Source organism: Xyrauchen texanus, chromosome 29, assembly GCF_025860055.1.
Source record: "Xyrauchen texanus isolate HMW12.3.18 chromosome 29, RBS_HiC_50CHRs, whole genome shotgun sequence".
NCBI lineage: Eukaryota > Metazoa > Chordata > Actinopteri > Cypriniformes > Catostomidae > Xyrauchen > Xyrauchen texanus.
Genome location: NC_068304.1, coordinates 31,822,351 through 31,835,617, shown reverse-complemented (window position 1 = coordinate 31,835,617; position 13,267 = coordinate 31,822,351). Strand labels below are relative to the sequence as shown.

Below are 13,267 nucleotides of genomic sequence, written 5' to 3'. Positions count from 1 at the left end.
TTCTATCTTTGGTAGGACCTGCCTGTTATTGAATATGCTCAATTCTCCTGTACCAGCCATTTCCAGTGTGTTGACATTTTGATTATTTCTCAGATTCCCTAAGGATCAAAGTCCATTATCATTGGATTATAAGTGTTCCCAACAGAAAGAGGATTTAGCATTTATTTTTGATGCTCTGCTTTATCGACAGACTTGAATTTAAGGTGTTTTATGCACTCATGTTAAGGCAGTGATTTAGAGCACTCTGGAATGCTAATTAGAGCGGTTCGACACCACGCTCATATTGGCAGACTGGTGTTCTGGAGCTCTATGCTATAAATCACTTAAGGGAGCTGACAAGCCATCTGATAAACACAGGAGAGAGTGTTGAAGAGCCTATTCTCTACTTAACCAACCCTCCACAAACACAGACGCATGTTCACGTACACACTCTATAAGGACTGCCTAAAGTTCATTGACTTGTTAGCACCCTTGAGTATGTGTCATTGGACCAGGCATGTACTGTATGCAATCACGGACATCCTGTGAAGCATTTCTGAGTGGGTGTGATTGGGCTGCCCATGTGAACTTTCTGAAGAATAATTTGTTGGTGTAGGACTATGAGGAAGGTTGTTGTCATGGCGCCAGTGCTCCAAAGGCAGGGCAGAGATGTGCCGGCTTAGTTTCATCCACTGCTATTTCTGTCGTTGATAGGGCACTCTCTCCGAGATGCACTCCTTTCATTAGGCTAATTGTCCTTAGTGTGGACAGGATGTCTGCTTGAAGTTTTGGTGTCATTCAGAGATATAGGGACAATCACACACACCTACACAACCAAACACACACAGTCGAGTGAGAGGGCTTCTGGCAGTGATCCACACTGGGCACGGTTCGTTCCAGGGACATTTTAACTCACTTGTCCCGACTAACCTCAAAGTGTCATAATAGTTTCAGATATAGACAGCCAAGCTATCATCCTACTCTCTGCTGTGCACACATGCACGTACACACATTCACACTCACACGGAAGACAATCCTGCTGCTACAATGATGACATTGACAAAGAGTCTCAAACACAGATATGATGAGGTCCCTTGATATGATGGAGAATCCAAAGAGAAAGTTGGCAGGACTTAAAGACCAGAAGAAATCACTTGACAAGTACAGTTTTCTATTGAATTTGGGGTAGTTAGGACCAGTTGGGACCAGTGTTGGAGATTAGTTAAGTGTCAACATTACTAACTTAACTAAATATAACTTTGGGTAACAGTAGTGCAGCTATTATAACAATAGTGGAGCTTTTTCAGTAATGAGCTACATTTTTCAGCGAGTAGCTCTGTAGCATCACAAAAGGCTACATTTGTTACATTGAATTGCAAACACAGAAATGGAGCCCTTGGGAGTAATCAAACACGCTCACCTAAGCCATCCAATCTCTCTAATATAGCACTGGGAAAACCTAATAATTTAAGTGAATAGGTTCTATCGGACAGTTTGTGTAAATGAAACGATTAAAATAAACAATTCCCTTATAATCAGAGTTGGGAACTCAGATTCATTTTAGAGAAACAGATCTTCCAGACAGTTTATGAAAATTACCTAGTTTGCATAAATTAGTCACTAATAAAGCCCAATGAAGCCTTGAAGCCTATTTTGCTTCAAAAAAAGGAAATGTTTTTTAACATTTCCTTTTTTTGAAGCAAAATATTTTTTACTTGCTGTTTATCACAATTTATTAATCAGTTATATAAATTAGGGTGTTTTGAAACAATTTACCATGTTTAGTTCAGTAATACTATAGAATGCATATAGCAACCATGGTTTTACTATTCATAGTAAAAATAACTGTAGATCACTGTTTATTTTGTGTTTATTATAATTTTACTACAACTAATTTGGTGAAACTATGGTATGTAACACTACACCATTCTCTTTATCAGACGTGAAATCAGAACCCTCCTTAAATGGACTTAAGCCACAAGCCAGCCAGAAAAATACAAAACAACTTAATAAGAAAATACACAATTTAATAGTATAAAGAAACAAAATTAAAGCAAATCAATCTGTATGAAAATATGAATACATTTACTACTAGACAAAATGTATGATATGACGGCAATTAATTTATAAAAAACTAAATAAACACACACACACACACACACTACAACTCCCTTTAGGACATGAAAAGCTAGTCAATATCTCCATAGCACAGATTCCTTGCTCAGGTCACCATTGAAAGGGGTACATTTAACAAGTTTAATTGCACACACCAAAAGTAAATAAATAAAAAAAATACTGCACTGCAAAAGCAAATTAGTCACATAAAAAAATTCAAATCCCAGCTCCATAGACCCCCTTCCAAGAAAAAAGCTAAATACATTACACAGCAAACTTTAGCCCCCTTATACCTCAGTTGGGCACATGCATGGGAAGCAACAGCAACTGAAATTTGGCTGGGAAATTGAAAAATGAGCAATACACACATGCAAAGCTAAAAGCCTTGCTAACCAGTCCTGTTCACAGCCAACGTAACACCTTTGAACACCATGTTTATAAAAATGTGTTTTTTAAATATGGTGATCATATAGTAAATTACCATGTTATTATTTGAATTACCTTGAAGCACAATGTAAATACAGAATTGTACCAAGGTATTACCATCTGAAATCTTTATATTTCACATTGTAATTGCCCAGAAGTGCTCTCTCACACACAAGAAATTTGGCCACTGAACAGAAGCTTGCAATACATACAGAAATACAACAACTGGACACAGAATTACAGGATAAGATGAATATTATATGTAAACAGATTTTTATTCAGGAATGTACAAAGGAAATTATATTCAAGTGGACATGGATTTGTAGATATAGTAGTATAAATATTAAATGTAAAAAGTAAAAATAGAGATTTTTCATATTGAACACATGAATATGTATAGGTAGCATGTATAAATATGAATTTACATGTTTTTTTACATGCAGATACATTTTATATTGCACTAGAGTATACTTGTATACTATATTGCACTATACTGTACTATGCTGTACTGTGGCTTTGATACATATCATGTGAATAAGTCTTTTATATGCTTTGTCTATGACAGAATGTTCTGTGCATCTGGTTGAAGAAAAAAAATAAAAAGTAGCTTAAATGTAGCAAGTTACTTTTGGCATGTAGCTTGTAGTGTAACTTGCTACTTTCTCTGAAGTGTAGCTTTCAGAGCTTAACTCATTTTTCTGGTGAGTAGTTGGTAACTTAGCTAGCTAAATTTTTTGAGTAGTTTGCTCAACACTGTAAACATCTATGATTGCCTTCACAGGTAGCTGTCGCAGCATTCCAAACCATCCGCATCTACAACTGCATCAGCATCTAAAAAAGAAAACAAAAACACAATACTGATGCAGCAAAGTAAACACGTACAAGAGAAAACAGTAATTTGGCCTGCCGCTGTCATCCTGGGCGTATATACACACACACAAAAGAGCCGCTGTTTGTTGCCTCTCAACATGTGAGGAAGGACCCAATCTTACAGGTGCTTCAATCGGGTTCCTTAACCAACCACACTCCATACAGGTGAACACTCCCCTGGCTACATGTAGTATAACCATGGTTATTATTGGTAAGGGAAGGTTAGGGGTTAGGATTAGGGGTATGGGTTAATGTAGGGATTCTGTGGGACTCCAAATAAACACAATAAACATGCTCCAGTGACGAACTTAAATATTTTTTTTTGTAGCATAAGTGATCAGTGTTTTTTGCCTATTTTTATTTTATTTTTTTAATCACAGACATGTACCATGATTGCCAAACTGGTGTTTGTTGCAGATGGTATTAGAGGGAGGGTCATTCTTTGTCTGGACAAAAATCTGTTTAGTGTAGCATAAGTGATCAGTGTTTTTTCCCTGTGTTTTTTATTGTATTTATTTATTTATTAAGAGAATGTACATTTTAAATATGTGTATTTGCTAACACTGAATTTTGTCAATGTTCAGTAGTACACTAGAATATAAACTGCCTTAAAGCTAACAGACATGGCCTAAAGCCATAAAAACCCCCTGAGATAAGGGCTGTTCCACAAATAGGCATCTTATCAATGTGTTGTCACCTCAAATTAAGCATCCTTTTTGTGAGCAAAATAAACGACTGAAGATAAATAAAACAAATAAAATATTACGAAATGTGAGCTCAAACAATCTGTATAGCAGTCATCATCTCATCAGCTCATTGAGATCTTATTCATCACCTATAGCGTTGCTTGAATAAGAGGGGGAATAACCGTCGAATAAAGCGAAAAGTCACATGAGGGGAGACATTGGCTCTGATTAGCGATGATTTGTTCAATACACTGTCAATCACTGCGATAGTGCCCACCTCTCATGCCCTTGTCCTCACAGCTTGTTTGTTATGAATGGGATGAACTGATGGAAGTGCAGAAACTATTTGTACAGAAATCAACTGTAACCCTGTTTACCAAGGAGTACATGACGGATGATCAAAAATAAGATGACATAGGCGAACAGATGAAATATACAAAAAATATGTTTTGGAGGCAATTATAATGTATAATTATAAAACAATGCATACATGCATACAAAGGGTATAAGTCCTGAAGATTTGAGATATGAATTTGCTTTTAATGACATGATTAGCTAGGTTCAGGTTTAAGATTTTTTGGAAGGGATGCAGTATTTGTTGATTTAAAACTCGAGAGCATTAACCTTCAAAATCTCATCGGTTTGGGAGAAACTCGCTTTTAGCACCACCAAGTGATCATTCCACCTCAGAACTGCAGCGATATGTGTAAAGAGCCTTGAAATTATTTTGCAATAATTTTAGCTTTCCTTTAATTTTTCGAACACTACTGAATCACTGCCATGCAGAACTGCAGTCTATGCAGATTGTTCCTAATTGGAAGTTCCATGATGGTTAGAATGCTACCTTATAAGGCAGCTAAGAGGACAGAGGGACAGCTCACTAGGTTTTGAAAAAAGAGCTAAGGTTTACCATGTCAACAATTTTCTGTTCACTCTGGTGTGTCTTGTTTGTTTTGATGAATCTTCAGAATACTTTCTTCAACAATAAAAAAGGGGGTTAGAGAGAATGAGATGGAGAAAACCACGACCCCCTGACTGTAGGGCAAGGATGCATTGACTCCTTTCTGATTGGTAAACTGCATTGCTGCAGAGTGAGCTCTGTTCCTACCTAACCAATACTCTCACATTTATTTGAGAAAAGCTGGTTGTTGGACATTACTTTGGAACTGCAGTGTGTTGACAAAACATGTGAATCATTCCTAAGACATTGCAGGAAATGTCTGTCTTTGTGAGGTACCAGCTTGTCCTATTTGTACAAAGCCGTTAAAACAGCTCTGCAGTCTATTGAGAAAACTGCAGTTCTTGCAAAAGAAGTGTTTACGTGCTCACCACGGCTGATCTGCTGTGAGAGGCAATGATGTAGGGGCACAAAAGCAGCTTGCTGAGGAACTCCGAGAGCTGTTGAATCCACCCTCTTAAATGTGTCATTGAAACACTAATTAGTATTGATACAAGCGCATGCCTGGAGTGTCTTACTCATGGGAAAAAGATCACCTTTCACTGAGTGGGAAAGAAGCTGATATCAACAAATTATTCAGCAGCAGCAAAAAAAAAAAATTAAAGGAATAGTTCACCCAAAAATGTTAATTCTCTCATCATTTACTCACCCATATGCCGTCTCAAATTCGTATTACTTTCATCCTTCTGTGGGACACAAATTAAGATGATGGAGATACTTGTGAACATTTCCATACAATTCAGGTCAGCAAGCCATGAGAATACATAATTAACTCAGAGTATATCATCAATGTCATCTCAAATGTTGCCCTGGCTATTCTGAAATGCCAGACACAAAGGCTGTCATCAAAATGATTGGCTACTATGACCTCCCAGAACTATCTGACATGCTTTCACTCCTAGAAATAAGTCATCTGCTGCTGAACGCTATCACACATGTTCATCAGAGCATTTGCCTGCATGCTCTAAATAACCCACAGTGGCTTTACATTTTTTAAGTTTTCGTTTCTATTTTTTGCCAGTTTTCTTTAGAAGTGACTGTAAATGGATTTAGATGGGCAAGGAGGAGGCGAGATCCGGCTTGACAATATAAATAATAGTTTAATGAGAAACTTAAACAAAAGACACAAACACAGACATGACGGACATGCCCGTAAACAAACTCTTTCTCCCGCACCATCTTCCGCAGTCAGCCTTTATCCCTCTCGGAGGCTTGTTTAGCCTGATAAGAGACCGGGTGTGTAGAATCACCACCCGGCCCCGCCCTCCGCCCTGCACATTCTTCCCTCATTCTCTGAGATTAGGGAGCCCCGGCATGACGTACATCCCTCCCCCCTTTCACTGGGGAGGGACGTGCCTTCCGCCCCGTCTGCCAGCAGGTCATCCTCGTCTACCTGGATGAGGGAGGGAACAAGGGGAGGCAAACAGAAATAATTAAAATGGGTGGGTACTTCCTGTAACAGTGTAGTACCCCCCAAAAAAACACTGTGGCAGTGTGAGAGATTGAGAGAGGAGTGAGAGATTAATACAAATAAATAAAAAAAAACATACTCGCCAGTTCTCTGATACACCGTTGCATGGTCCTCGATCACTCCTCCACCCTCTCAGGTGGACGACAGCCGCTCCTACCCAGGGGACCGGAATCAGATCCACGACCCCCGGCAGAGAGAACGCCCCTCCGCATTCCCGGCGACTCGTGGGAACACTCCCCTGCCCCTGGCAGCGGCCCTACTGCTCCAGGCAGTAGGGGAGTCACTTCCCTCCTCCCCTCATGGATGGCGGTCTTCTTTCGACCCCTCTGCGTTTCTGGGGGATGGCAGGGCTCTCCTCCGCCCCTGGCAGCGGCTCCAGGCGGTCAGGGAATCCAGTCCCCACTCTCCTCGCAGATTGCGGCCGTTCATCGCGTCCGGGCGGTCGGGCTACTCCATCACCCAGCGGATGGCAGCGGCGCTCCCCTGGGGTGGACGGCAGTGTCGAGGACTCCGCGACGGGCATCCCTCCACCTTCCCGGGTTTTGGCACCAGTGTAAAGGGATTTAGATGGGCAAAGGAGGAGGCGAGAACCGGCTTGACAATATAAATAACAGAGAAACTGAAAAAAAAACATAAACACACACGATGGATATGCCCATAAACGATCTCTCTCTCCAGCACCATCTTCCGCAGTTGGCCTTTATCCCTCTCGGAGGCTTGATTAGACTGATAAGGGACCGAGTGTGTAGAATCACCACCTGGCCCCGCCCTCCGCCCTGCCACAGTGACATTTTTGTTCTCTTAAACACGTGGGACAGAAACACTGATTTATTCGCATTCATTTTTGCAATATTCCTTGGATGGAAACATACTTATTGACACCAAAAATAGCATTAATACCTGTGTAGTAAAACATGCATTTTTTAACACTGGATGTGAACGCAGTCTAGATATGAGCTTCTGGAAGGGCAAAAGGATTATTTGATAATGACTTCAGTTTCACCTTCATGTGGCTTCAAGATATTTTAACTATAACTCAGAGGTCATATGAACTACTTTTATGTTGCCAACTCCAAATTTTATTTTATTTTGTTGCCTTGTGAAACATAAGCTTCGGTCTCTCTCTCTCTCTCTCTCTCTCTCTCTCTCTCTCTCTCTCTCTCTCTCTCTCTCATTCTTTCTTTCTCTCTCTCTATCTCTCTCTCTTTCTTTCTTTCTTTCTCTCATTCTCTCTCTCTCTCTCTCTTTCCCTAGTCTGGCTTGAAACCCAACTCCAAAACCACAAAAAGCATGTTACTCTAAAAGCTTGATAAGGAGCTTGTTACCTCTTCAAAACAGCAAGATAAGCAGGAGGGAACAGACTCTGCTCTGGCGCACTTTGCCGGCGTGCAACCATTAAAGTCACACAGAAATGCACAGGGGGGCTATGAGAACGTTTTGTCATACAATCTGGAAATGGCAGAGGAGGGGATGTTGTGGAGGCCTGCCGTCTGTCTGTGATGTATTCTCCATGTACATCTCGGATGCGGGTCACGTCAGTGTGCCCTTTCACTGCAGACCTGTCAGTCAACACTGTATTCCTGAGTGGATGGCTGCTCTAACGTGCCATCTGCTCGCAAGCAGGGCAGTGCAAACAGGAATGCGTGATGTCACTGCAGTAGAGTGGAATCAGACAAATAAGAGCTAGGGTCAAACAAAGGACTTGAATCTCCCATGAGGCCGGCCTCCAATTGTTGTAAAATTTCTGTTACATATTTAAAGTACAAATTTCCATCTTCAATGTAGATGCAGCATTCTAAAGAGAAGGATTCTATCTAGGGGGCATTAATTAGTCGCAAAGTCAGCAGCTGCCCAACACAACACCAGGAGTTTGTGTGTTTAGCTCTACACGATGCTGATTATCTCATTCCCTCTGACCGTGAGAGTTATTTCCCCTGCAATTTGCTCATCCGTTCACCTGATTACTTTACATTCATTTAATTCCTATCTGATCAATACCTACTTTAAGGCCTTTGTTTGTTTGTTTTTAAAGAGGATTTGTAAAATATCTAAATTGGCTAGAAACTGTATATAGTCTCTCTCTCTCTCTGGTTCTCACTCTATTCCCATCATCATATTTGCATGCTCTCTATTTTACTAGAAAGTATGTCATTACTCATTTAAGAATTATTTAACTAATACCTTAAACAGCTTTCAGAGCACTTAGTCATTTGGGTGAAAATGGCCTAGAATATTAGAAGCTGGGCCGCTGGGGAACATGGGAATTGTGTGCTATCATTAGGAGCCTTATGCAACTGATTAGCATAGGCTAAGCTGCATGATGTTACCAACAGGAGCACAGGTGCAGTGTATGAATCACAGGGATCTGGAGTTCAATCATTGCTTAATGCACCATGTCATAACATCTGAAAGTTAAACTGACCAAATCCATGTGTCTGCAACAAAGACCTGTGAATGGAACAAAGGATATTAACAGTAAGAATTTGCCTACAGCCCTGTTCCAGAACTTTCTACATAGGTAGCATTTTAAGACATCATAGCACTGGATGATTGTTGGCGCCAGATGGGCTGGTTTGAGTATTTCTGTAACTGCTGATCTCCTGGGATTTTCACACACAACAGTCTCTAGAATTTACTCAGAATGGTGCCAAAAACAAAAAACTACCAGTGAGTGGCAGCTCTGCAGATTGAAATGCCATGTTAATGAGAGAGGTCAACAGAGAATGGCCAGACTGGTTTGAACTGTAACTCATATAACCAGTTTGTACATTTGTGGTGAGAAGGATATCATCTCTGAATGCTATTCTGAGATGCAGGTTGATGCTGTTTTGGTGGCACGAGGGGGACCTAAGCAATATAATGCAGGTGATTTTAATCTTGTGGCTGATCAGTGTATATTTACGAAAATGTCATAAATGAGGCCCATTATTCAGAAATATCAAGAATTGACCAATCAGAATCAAGTATTCCTGAGAGCTGTGTAATAACCACTGGTAATCTTCACCTTCATGGAAGCTTGCATCTAGCCTGCTCCACATCCAGTTTTACAAAAACATCAAAGTCCTGTGTTTTTGGTTGTCGCGTCACATCTCTGTGTTATTTCAGTGTTTCGCATAATTTTTAAGATACCGCGTCAAGTTACAATTACATAGCCCTGATTTTGGTTCCTTTCCTATCTAGCTGTTTTTAACACAAACATTTACCTTCCATTATCAACCTGTTAGAAGGCAGCTGCCTATGTACTGTAGGTAGTCGACAGCTAGGCTGCTCCTTAGGATCTGAAACAGAGGCTATTTATTCATCTTTTTGCCCTTTTCTACTAACTTTAGGCCATTCCTGACTTTTCAGGCCCTACCTGGTTAGAGCTTCTCTCTATAGATTTGACAGGTGAGCACTATAACTGTCAGAATGGAGACAGTGAGCTTCCAAAGGCAGTGAGGAATATGCAGAGCTGCTCATCCAGGTTAGCATATCTCTTCACTGAATGACGGAGACAGCAGCAGCTTTCATGGCGTGACGGTACTGATGCAGATAGTCTTTGGGGAGCAGGGAACAGCTGAGACTGCCTGCTTGTTTTAGGCACAAATTAACAAACTCAATCTGCACACTTAGACAGAAAGCACATCTCCCTTGTGAGTCTTTATTTAATCCTTCAAGTAAACATCTAAGATCTTCCCACAAAGATGTGAGTGTGTACACCTTGTTCCATCTCACAGTGATGGGTTACGATGGTCGAATATTCGATTACTATAGCCGACAATGTTTTCTTGCATATGCATTTTTACTTTTATATTTGTAATGATGGTGCTTTAATTAGCATGCTAACCATGTTCTGTTTGACAGATTGCATGGTAAAACCTTCTCATTATTTTAATTTTTTAATCATACACTGCCGCTACAGCCATACACATTCAGAGAGGCATCTTTCGCCATTGTGTTTTCTCAGGATCCTGCCTCATGACAGTGTGTTAAGTAAAAAAATGAAATACAAATCAACATGTAAAACTGTCTCAAGACCTGCTGATTTTGAGTTCAAGAATGTATCTTATGAAACACCTTCTGAGAGTCGTGTATAGTTAGATTCAGTTGAACCTGAAACCTGCCTTAAGACTGATTACTTGACTTGTTTTGAATGCGGTAGATTTTGAAATATGTCGTTTTACACAACACTATTGATGTCACATTTGACAAGACACTCAATTTAATGTGGGAGCCTGAGCAGTCAGGTTTAGATTGTCTGTTTGTACAGTAGTGAGTCAGACAGCTACAGTTGAAGAGCTTTTCCTGTGGTGTTTGACATAATTAATATGTTTACTCACCTAATTGAGAGAGGTTCAGCCAGTAAGACATTAGCTGCTGAGATTAACCCTGATTTTGAATGCACATTGTTTTATCTTCTGTACACTGTAGCAATCCTGAACAATCCATTCAATATTCCTATAGGACACAATAAAGCCATAAAATGACATTTATTATCCATCCAAAATTTACAACACCATTGTATCAAGACTTAGCTGATGATTTAATTAAACTCCCCTTTACTCAGATTAGTAAATCCCAAGGTTCAATGACTTACAAAATTGTAGTGTTAATAGGTTGCTTAAGTTTTTTTTATTTTTAAATAACTGAAAGTAAAAGGAGATGCCACTTACAGTGTAGTATTGCAAGAAGTAATGAACAGCTACAGCGTGCAAACATGTTTTGGATTTATTGGTGCATTTTGGGTTGACGTACATGATCATATGCTGCACAATAAGCAAGGGCAATTTCTATTTTATTTTTGTTTTTTTTTAAACAAGTTCTATAGCGTTCTCTCTGTTTCAGGTTTGGAGTTGAAGCTGAGAATGGCAGGAGATTCTCGTGTCCACATGGACCACGACATGGAGATAGGAGTGACACCAAGAGAGGTCAGCTGTCAAAAAACCTTTTAGATTCACACCCACGATATCAATTTCAGCTTCAATATTTATGTTCAAAGAATCTCTAGGTCAGTATTATACATGTGCTATGTGAATAAGATTCACATTTTAGAAAATCATAAAATAGAATAAATTATGAGTTACTCCCTTAATTATATTGTACCTGTTGAAAAGACCATCTTAAACAGTATGCTAAACTGGTTCCCATGCTGGTCTAGGCTCGTTTATGCTGGTAAGTGCTGGTTTGGTGTTGGTCTAGCTCTATCTGGAGGACCAGCATAGTCATGCTTTTCACAAGCAATACCTACAGAAGCTGGATGATCAGCATGGTCTTACCAATAAAGCTTGTTGATCTATTCTATAAGCCTTTTTAGGATACCAGTACACCAGCATCCCATGCTGGACTACCAGCACCCAAAATACAGCATAAGCTGGTTAACAGCAATTCTTTTCAGCAGTGACAGATATACATAAAACTTTTTTCTCATATATTTTCTCCAACTTTATCTAATTAATCCATTAGAAAGTTTGAAATACCTCTAGCATTTCATGCCAGTAGCCTTCAGGTAAATAATTTTGCTTTGTGGGAGGTAGAAATACTAGGTAAATACTAATTTTAAGATTATAAATGTTTGGATCATTCCTCTAAATGTAAGCCAAGAATATAGTGGGTATTGATACATGGCCAGTCTCTTACTGGGTCTCTTATACTGTAGATTAATTGAGTAGTCAATATGAAAACTTCTCATGCAGATAAGTTGATTCAAACCTATTTATATATTTTCCCAGGCTTATGATCTTAAAATCAATTGGGATGGGATGGTAACTTAACTGTATTAATTAAAGGTTAAGTGTAATTTCAATGCAACTAGTGACACCAACAGACTTGGAAAAAAATAAATACAAATAAATAATTAATGTTTTCAAACAGTTTTACCACATACTTCCTTGTTTTTTGGGATGGTCAAGATGTTTAAACAAACAGTCATGACTAATAGAGCTACAGAGCTTACACTTTTTGAGGGAATCAGCCTTTAAATGGCTTACTTATAGATATCTCTATACTAAGCTAGGACTGGACAAATTATTTTATCAGAAATAATTACAACATGCTGTTGTATTTTTCATAGATTTTCGAAATTTTTATCAAAAACATTTTAGTTTTTTATTATTATTTTTTACTGTTCTTTTTGTAAGGTTCTTCAATGTTTTCTCATTGATCTTTACTGTATTTGCTAGCTATTTCTACTTTTGTTTTGTGATGTTAATTATAATATATATATATATATATATATATATATATATATATATATATATATATATATATATAGTGCATTCAGAAACTATTCAGACCCCTTTATTGTTTTCCCATTTTCTTATGCTGCAGCCTTATGCTAAAATGCTTTAAATATTTAGTTTCACATCCAATAACATCCAATACCCCATAATGATAAAGCTAAAACCAGATTTTTGATAACTTCGCAAAATTATTACAAAATAAAAAACTGAAATATAACATTGACGTAAGTATTCAGACCCTTAACTCAGTACTTAGTTGAAGCACCTTTGTCAGCGATTACATCCTCAAGTCTTTTTTGGGTATGATGCAACAAGCTTTGCACACCTGGATTTGGTGATTTTCTGCCATTTTTCTCTGCAGATCCTCTCAAGCTCTGTCAAGTTGGATGGGAACCGTTGGTGGACAGCTATTTTCAGGTCTCTCCAGAGAGGTTCATTTTGGTTCAAGTCCGGGCTCTGGCTAGGCCACTCAAGGACATTCACAGAGTTTCCCCTAAGCCACACTTGTATTGTCTTGGCTGTGTGCTTTTGGGTCATTGTCCTG

General features: G+C 39.0%; 1 protein-coding gene across 1 annotated transcript in view; it reads left to right on the top strand.

Annotated features, from left to right (window-relative positions):
* The window catches only part of kcnj5 (potassium inwardly rectifying channel subfamily J member 5), a 74,000-nt gene that overhangs the window by 7,476 nt on the left and 53,257 nt on the right, over positions 1 to 13,267 (top strand). The window contains exon 2 of the mRNA XM_052097072.1: positions 11,330 to 11,412. Coding sequence (XP_051953032.1) covers positions 11,350 to 11,412 — 63 coding nt within the window. The 5' untranslated portion in view covers positions 11,330 to 11,349. The remainder of the gene's footprint in view (positions 1 to 11,329; positions 11,413 to 13,267) is intronic.